This window comes from Triticum dicoccoides, chromosome 3B (genome assembly GCF_002162155.2).
Source record: "Triticum dicoccoides isolate Atlit2015 ecotype Zavitan chromosome 3B, WEW_v2.0, whole genome shotgun sequence".
Classification (NCBI taxonomy): Eukaryota; Viridiplantae; Streptophyta; class Magnoliopsida; order Poales; family Poaceae; genus Triticum; species Triticum dicoccoides.
In genome coordinates, this window is record NC_041385.1 from 501,391,889 (window position 1) to 501,401,268 (window position 9,380).

Sequence of the window (9,380 nt, forward strand, 5' to 3'; positions counted from 1 at the left end):
ATGGATAAAGCCCACTATTAATGTATCACACAAACCTTCTCCAGTTGTTCATAGTTAGCATTAGCCTCCTTGCCATCAACACAATCGAGCGGTTATTCTTTCAATATATACTTGCTACATTTTGCGTTGAACTTTGCATTGCATTGGAATGCAGAACTACCACAACTTTCGTCCATGCAGGTGATGCCTGAGCTGTCTTGCTCTAAGTTAATTTTACCCTACTTTGACTTGATTGTGCGCCGAGAACAGCGAGTCACACAAGTAGGCACAACAGTTAACAAACTTAAGTATTTAATGACACTGAATTTTGGTACAAGATTTTAGGGATACAATTGATAGAAGGTTAGGTTTTGTTTCTAATTTCTGAACACTACGAGGCTCCCATGGGTTAGAGATAATGTAAGACAATAACATTGCTTGGTAATGGTTTGAGCCGAAGATGATAAATTTATTTTATTTATGTGCAGGGAAGTGTTTCATCATTCCTAAAGCCTGATAACACATTGCCTTGTAGAAGCTTCGTTTTATGCTTTATAATGGAGTAACTGCCCAGATTTGAAACAACCAACGTTTTGAACTACTGAATGCCGCATTCTTTGTGGATGGCATAAAAACATAAAACTTGTTTTATTTAACTGAGATGATGCACTGCCAACTTTGCTGGAAAACCCATTGGATTTATGGAGTACTCAGTGTAACGGAAATGCTAATCATCTTGATATCTTGCAAACGCATATATTTTCTGTTTAGAAGTCATTTGTGTGTCCTACAACAGTTTTTCATTGGCATATGATCCTCCACTCCATGTTGTTTTGTTCAAACGTATTGATCCTCGCAGAGGAGGAAAACCGCATGGAGAGGGAGAGAGTAGTTCCTCAGGGAGGGACAGGTTGGTCCCTGGCACCTGGGAGAATACACGTTCAAGCTTGACTTCATAATTGGTACCTAACCAGTCTTGTTCTATTATCAGAAAAACAGAGCAATAAGGGTGATTTTTAAGTCAAGTTTCTAGACCAGCCCCTTAGCTATAGATAAGTTAATCCATATTTTCTAATAAGATCTCCATAGCAACATCTTTTCTTTTTGTCGTCATACATGTTCCTTCATCAAGTAACTCTTGAAATAACTAAGATGCATATCTTGCACGAACCTCCATGGCACACGGAGTACAACTTGAAAATGCACCTCTCATTTCAAATTGGCTTTGTGCTTCATGTCAGTACTATCTTTCAAAACGCTATGAACAGATTATGATATGTTGTACTGAGTTTGATATAATGCCACTCATTGAAATCCGTACATTCCATATTTGGACCAGCTTATGGTCAGTGTCATACACACATTCTCATAACAAGCCGTTTCAAGTTATATATAGCAATATCATTGTACTAAAGCATTTTTTCCGTATATTTGCTCGGACAACATGTTTCATGCTTCCAACATTTTGACAGATTTCTATAATTTTATTGAAATAGTGGACGGGCGCAGCAACGTGCGCCGCCGGCATGGTCTAGTGATATCTTGTGATCAATAAAGAGCGGTGTTTTCTCTCTAACAATGATCGCGTTGCAGCGGTTCTGAAACAAGAGTCGTCACGAGAGCGACGGATCCCGTGTCGACGCCCACAGGGTGTGAGACGGTCCGTCATCGCCGGTTATATTGGAATTTGGAAGGAGAAATGTACACGACACCGCCGATCAAATGCATCACTTCAAGAAAGTTAACCATCAAAGCCGGTCGCGTGTGGAGTGTGGAGTGTGGAGATTCCCGGCTCTGCGCAGCGCTCTACACTGCCAAGCCGGCGGGTGACTTTCGCACCACTTCCAACCTGCGCTGCTCGGTCGCCACGGCTTGCTACCACAAACGAAATCACAGCTCAGCCAGTCAAAGCACACCCCGGCAGTAGTCGCGCACGTTGCGGCGCCCGAGCAGACGCAGGCGCACATAAATGCTTCCCGAAGAAACGAAAAAACAAGCGCACGGCAGCGACGCGCGCGCGCGTGGTGTCCAAGCACTTGCACCGGCACCGTCCCGTGCGCCGTGCGTCACGACTACATAAGGGGCGTGGACCTGTCCACAAGCACAGACGCGCGCGGTCACGTGGTAGTGGCGGAAAGGATGGATCGCCGCCGCGGGAGTGCGCTGCGGAAGCGGCCGTCGGCGATAGACGCGGGGTACGCCCGCGAGACGGAGAGGGGCGGCGGGGGCAAGACAGGCGAGGGCGAGGAGCCGGTGAGCCCGACGGGGCGGTTGTTCCGGGAGCCGCACTTCAGCTGCTACATCGTGTCCGTGTTCGGCCTCGGCGCGCGGGTCGACCTGGCCGGCGTGCGGGCCGGGCTCGAGGCCACCCTCGCGCGCCACCCCCGCTTCTGCAGCGTCCAGGTACGCACGCGTGCTGCCGCCATCGTTCCGTCTTGATTCATTTTTGGACCACCATGCTTTTGATGTGCCGTGCGTAGAATGATCATGTTGCACCGGCGTTCACTGGGAGATTTAGAGTATAGAGTACTGAATGTGTACTGTTCCTCGTTCCCAAGTTCTATTGCTGCTTCAGTCGGCCCAAGCACTCAGGCTGGCCATAGCGGGGGTAACATAACTAGCATCATATACTTGAAACTCACAAACATGCTTACGTGGTAGATAATTAAAGAAGAAAGAAAGGGTCATAGTAACATAGATATATATCGTATCATAATAAATGTTATGCTACTATGTGTCATGCATGACAATAAATAAGACCATCTATAATACTACTTCCTCCTTTCCGGTTTATAGGGCTTATCTCAAAATTTTAGTTTTTCCATTTTATAAGGCTCAATTTGGTTGTTTCCCATCACATGTTTAGATTTCAAGGTGCATTAAATCATTGCATGCAAGTATTAAGAGGAAATTAACCAATGCATGTAATTTATGCATGCATGCATTGCAATTAATGCATTGGTAAACATACTTTTTGAGGAAAACAAGAGCATTAATTGAGTGCTTTTGCAAACTCCAAAAGGTATTCCACCAATCACCATCTATTTTGGTTGGTGAGATTTTTGAATTGAGCCTTATAAACCGGAAAGGAGGGAGTATTTTATGATACTATGCACTATAGATGTAGTATTATACACTAGGATCATATGTATGATACTAGTATATGTTACTCCCCACTATGACCAACCTCAGTGTGTATAGAAGAAAGCGAGTGCTAACAACTACTACTTTCGTCCTGGTTTATAGGTCCACTTTGTAGTTGTGCCAAATTTTGACTAAAGATTTAACTAACAAAATATTAATGCATGTCGAGAAAAATTATCTTATTGAATTCGTATTTGAACATAGTTATCAAAAACATAATGTTTGGTGACATGCGTGAACATTTTGTTGGTTTAATCTATGGTCAAAATTTGGCACGAAATACAATGGGGACCGATAAATCCGAACGGAGGTAGTATCACTAAGACTGCTCATAGTGGGGAGTAACATAGAGTAGTAACTTGCCAATGTTACTAGTCGATGTTACTACCTCCATAGTGGGTAGTAACATATGAGTGGTATCATGAAAGAGTTCATTTATTAGGCTATAGACTCATTATGTCTTGAAATGTGTGATGTTACAGTAACTAGCCAAGTTATCACAAATCCCTCTCTCCTCATTAATTAGCTGCCACATAAGCAATCTTGTATTGAAATGTGTGATGTTACTAGTTAAGTTACTCCGATTATGACTAGTCTAATGAGCTAGCGTTCTTTGTTGAACTTTTCCTGTTGGTTCGGAAGTTCAATAGTGAGTTTTCGAGATACAGTTGCAGAGTTGGGCTCCTCGGTAATAAGTTGTTGATAGTTCAGTGTATTAATTGGTCCTGCAATCTGCAGTATTATCATGTGTTCCGTGTGCCTAAAGAAACCACTCTCTGCCGTCCGAACCGCATGATGTGATTTTTGATTCTGTAGCTCGACTGATCGATCCAAATGATCCAATCAAGTACGAGCTTGGCAGGCTCCCATTCGTTCGCGCCTAGTTCAATCACTGTATCTGATCAACGTGTAGTACGATTAACCAAACCAAACCTCATTTCTGAAGGAACTAACTGCGTGCTAGCAGGGAAAACCCAAAGTAAACACAAAAATTCAGTACTCTTCTTATGCATCACATCACATGCCATGCTTGCAGGTGATGGACGAGCTGGAGGAGGACGCGAGGCCCAAGTGGGTCCGGACCACGGTGAACCTCGACGACCACGTCATCGTCCCGGACCTGGACCCCACTGCCACGTCCGCAGACCCAGACCGGGCCTTGGAGCACTACGTGTCGTCTCTGTCCACGCTCCCCATGGACCACTCCCGCCCGCTCTGGGAGCTGCACGTCTTCGACTTCCCCACCTCCGACGCCGCCGCCGCCGTCGTGCTTCGCGTGCACCACTCCGTCGGCGACGGTGTCTCGCTCCTGTCCCTCTTCATCGCCTGCACCCGCCGCGCTGCGGACCCGGACGCGCTGCCGGAGCTGCCGACCACCGGCGCCCCCCGTCGCGCTGGCCCCGCGTACGCCCTGCGTTCGCGCCACTCGCCGTCGTCATGGGGCGCCCTGGCGGTCCTCGCCGCGTGGGTCGTGTCGCTGCTCGTGCTCGCGTGGCACACAGTGGTGGACGTTTTGTGCTTCTCCGCGACGGCGACGTGGATGCTGCGCGACCCGCCGACGCTGTTCAAGGGCGCGGAGGGCGTGGAGTTCCGGCCCAAGCGCTTCGTGAACCGCACGCTCAGCCTCGACGACGTCAAGTACGTCAAGAACACCATGAACTGCGTACGTGGATCCTCAAGTCCTGCCTACATAGTCGATTATTCTTTTTCTCTGAAAGATGAGTTGTGTGATCGATTAACTCGCTGGATTGCGATCCTTCTCTGCAGACCGTAAACGATGTGCTGCTTGGGGTGACGTCTGCGGCGTTGTCTCGGTTTTATTTTCGGAAAACAGGTGAGGGCGAGCTCAAGTAATTTTACTTTGTTGTCTTGTTAATAATTTGTGAGAACTAGGTTGTCGAATTTCTGGTTTCTCATCCGGGTGGGCTTCTTCTATAAAACTAAGTCCTGAGTGCTAGTGCCCATGGATCTCATTTCTTTTAATAATTTGTAATTGACCAGACTTAAATAATTTCAGGAGAAAGTGGTAGAAAGAGCATCAAGGTGCGGTCCACTCTTCTTGTTAACCTGAGGAAGACGCCCGGTCTACATGTAAGCGCGGCGGCGAGCATCCATCCATGTCCTCACTGATAATTTGTGCTTAGTCGTCCCATGTCCTTCTCCTCGTTGATTAATGTGCGTTGCGGCGGCGTAGGCACTGGCTACGATGATGAAGTCCGGCAAGGACAACGGGGCCGAGTGGGGGAATCGGCTTGGCTACATGATACTCCCGTTCCACATAGTGCACGGCGACGACCCTCTCGAGTACGTCCGGAAGGCCACCAAGGTTGCGCGAAGGAAGAAGAGCTCAATGGAATCGATCTTCACCTACTGGAGCGCGTCCATGATAATGAAATTCTTTGGAATCAAGGTGCGGATATGCAGTGTTGATCAATAATATACTACATTCCTACCATACCTATTCTGTTGTGTATTGGGCTTTTAGCTTATATATATGCTCAAGGCTAAGCCGCTAACTGAACATTCTCCAGGCAGCAGCTTCTCTGTGCTACGGCATGATGAGGAACACCACTCTGTCCTTCTCCAACATGGCCGGTCCAACCGAGCAGGTGGTGTTCTACAGCCACCCGATTGTCTACATTGCCCCCAGCGTCTATGGCCACCCACATGTAAGTTCTTCTCAGGCTTGCCGATAGAGTTCGTTGTTTTTCGGATTAATTTGCCGGCTCGGTCACATGTCTTCAGTTATTTCATAGAATACTACGGGTCCCTTAATTTTGTCTGGAAATGTGATGTCCCTCGACTATTAATCATTTGGTTTGGTTTTGATGTGTACTACAGGCACTGACCATGCATTATCAGAGTTATATGAACATTATCAAGCTAGTACTAGCAACAGAGGAGGAACAGTTTCCGGATGCTCATGAGCTTCTGGATGACTTTGCCGTGTCTCTCAAGCTCATTCGGGAGGCAGCTTCAGGAAAAAACACAGGACACACATAAGGATGTTGATCAGTAGAATGTACTCCCTCTGTAAAGAAATATAGGAGCGTTTAGATCACTATTAGATAGATACGGGTAGATGGATGCGTACAAAAATTTCCAAAGATTCTCGACGTAGTATTACAATGGTAGGGCTCGACCATAGATTTTCTAAAGGTTCTTGATGTATTCTTCCATTGGTAAGGACTGGCCATGGTATTTCCAAATATTCATGTATTGCTGCAATTGCAGCGTTGTGGGGATCGGCCATCTGTGATGGACATTACGCGTAAGAAACAGAGTTGAATGCTTTATCTTCATGCACAAACAAAACTTATGTGTACAGAGTATGAAGTAGTGCATCATTTGAAAATCCTGAAAACCCAAGCGTAGGCCACTTCCCCCTGTCTCCCCTCGTCAGGGTCGTCACCGGTGCGCCCACCCCCAAAGGGGATGGGGGCGTCTCCTCGTTGGTTCTGTTAAGAACTTGCTGGATTGCATAATAATTGATTATGCATCATTTTACATCATGTAAAATGACCATTGGAGGCCCTAAGTCCTCATATGTGTTGCACAAGTATGTTTATACTTCTGCATTTATTTGTATTACATGAGTAATACTGTTGCAAAGCTATATGTTAATTCCATTATTCACATAGAATATGGAATTTGCTTGCAAGTTTGGAAATATGAGGTAGTGAAGTGTATGACTACCTTCAATTTTGCACACAACTTATGGATTGCATTATGGCAATGAATTAATTTCGTTCACAACTGAAAGGTCTAAACCACATCATGTGATGATTACTTTCAATGTGTTTTTAATTAACATAAGGTTGTGGGATGCTCCATAAGAATGAGGTCTACACTACTTAGTAGTGATTGTCTCCATATATTCAATGCAAAATGAAGGCACAAAACTTATGACATAGTCATTATGAGGCCTACACCGTGGTGACTACCTTCATGATGTTTTTTATCAAATAATTGGAAATTTCATAGCATTTGTCATTGGTTGTGACTATAGTGTCAAATACTCCATCAGGAGATGGATCCAAGGCAGTGGTGACTATGCTGCATATTATGCTATGAAGAGAATTATGCAAAACACTTGCATATTTTGATGATTACCTTCCATGCATACACAACTTATGGGATGCCATCATAGCTATGAATTAAGTTTCATGCACAGCTGAGAGGTTCACGCCATTTTATGGTGATTACCTTCACGTGTTATAAGTAACATAAGGTTGTGGAGGCTATGATTAATGGGAATTGTCCATAAGAGTGAGGCACCACTAGATGGTCGACTACCTCTATGTGTTTTAAGGAAATTAAAGGTTTGTCCCTTTTGAGGTGACTACCTTTACTTGGAAGATCCACACCACACTGTGGTGTTCTTCTGGAAGGCTTGCCCTATGGGTCACTAAGAATCACCATCACCATGATTATGCTTAGCCGTAGCATTTTCACCCTATACTTAATTTACTGAAGGTAAATTAATGCATGTGAATTTCATGCAACATATGGCTGACCTTTTTGGAAAGGAAATGTGATGAGATGACATTTGGTGGGAGCCACTATTTAAGATGGGTCATGGACATTAAATATTTTGTCGACCTAGAGCATTGTTGCCACAGAAACTCCACCTGCAGAAAATGTCATGGCTATTTATAAATAGCTAAGAATATGCATATTTGCATTTACGTGCCATCACAGTGGCTCAGTTCTCAAACTGAGTATGTAATGGATGATGAATATCCATTTTCCCTTCGAGCCTTCATTGAGGCAAGATATATTGTTATAAGCATCACATGAATGATTATTCATTCGTTGTTAGGACTTCGAGTCCATTGAGCCTTATAATTCTGTTGTCTATAAATCAACACTATATTGAGATTATGTGATAAGGCGACTTCAGATACATATTGACTATAAGTCCTTACTGCACTTTACGTTCTCCTAGGATGGTAAACAGAAATATCATCTTTGTTTCAGGTTGCAATGCATGAAATTTATGCTAGTACTCTTAGTACTAAGCAATAGTGGTTAGAGAACCACGAGGAGTTGGATGTAAAGTGAAAAAAAAGACAAGCAGAAATTGAGTGTGTATCTCAAAGGGAATGGATCATTTAATTTAAATGATCACAATGACAACTTTCAAGTTTGTCAAAATGGTGGTTTTACGAAAAATCATACTAATGATTACCAATTAGTCAAGTATTGTGTTGAATCATACCACCGTCTCACTGGAGGCAAATGTTTTTAATGAGATAAGTTTGAAGTTCTACTTCAAAAAGAAAACAACCAGAAAATATCCTGGCATGGTAAAGGAGAATGGACTCCTGTACATTAATGATATGCTTGTGGAATGATATTCCCAAGATATTTTGGAGAACTCGTGTAGTCTCCTAGTTATCCCTAAATATCATTAGCCTATAATTGTACTACTACATATAGTATAAATTGCAACATCTTGTTCCTCAGACATGATAGTTGAGATAATTGAGTATATGAGTCAGTTCATACTCAATCTTGTTGCATACATAATAATTTTTCCTCCTTTATCATCATGGTATTGGACGATTAGAGAAATTATTGACAATTCTGTTGGCCACAACTTGACAAGTTGCAATATTTCCAACAATCATCAGATTGTTTTATGCACTACATGTGACATAGGGGAATTAATTTTAAGGCACTCTCACCTTAAAATTTGAAATGAGCCAGCCAATATTCTTGATTGAATGCAAGAATATGTTTGGATTATTCAACCATTATTTGGGTTATCTTGGTACTTCATGGTGTTCATAGACACATCTAGAAGATGGTTTTAGGTGTGTATATTCACACATAACCATGCATTTACTGAATTAAGTGCTCAAATTGACGAATTTAGAGCAAATTATCCTAACGTGGGATAATTTCATCGGAATGGAAATATCGTTGAAGTTGATTCACGGACATTCAATGGTTATATTCAGTATATGGTACATAACCAGAATGGTTTGGTTTGATCTCTTATGAAAGAGACTCAATATTGCATACCCAATGTTGCAGAATTGTGATTTACCAACATTTTGTTGATGGTAAAATGCGGTCTCACACTCCGCATATTTGATCTAAATGAGATCAAATGATACTGCACCCCTTGCAGTTTGTACGTGGAAATAAGTGAAGTATTTCCCATCTACGGTAATTTGGTTGTATACCGATATCACCACCAGCGTACATCATGGGCATTCACATATGGTTGGGATCTATGTGAGGAATAA

At 43.4% G+C, this 9,380-nt stretch overlaps 1 protein-coding gene across 1 annotated transcript; it reads left to right on the forward strand.

The window, feature by feature from the left end:
* The first annotated feature begins 2,094 nt into the window (after positions 1–2,094).
* Positions 2,095–6,419, forward strand: LOC119276753 (O-acyltransferase WSD1-like). The gene is made up of 7 exons (XM_037557898.1): positions 2,095–2,382; positions 4,160–4,786; positions 4,891–4,957; positions 5,141–5,214; positions 5,318–5,533; positions 5,655–5,792; positions 5,965–6,419. The coding sequence occupies exons 1-7, from the start codon at positions 2,119–2,121 to the stop codon at positions 6,124–6,126; spliced, it is 1,548 nt and encodes a 515-aa protein (XP_037413795.1). The 5' UTR covers positions 2,095–2,118; the 3' UTR covers positions 6,127–6,419.
* Positions 6,420–9,380: the final 2,961 nt, after the last annotated feature.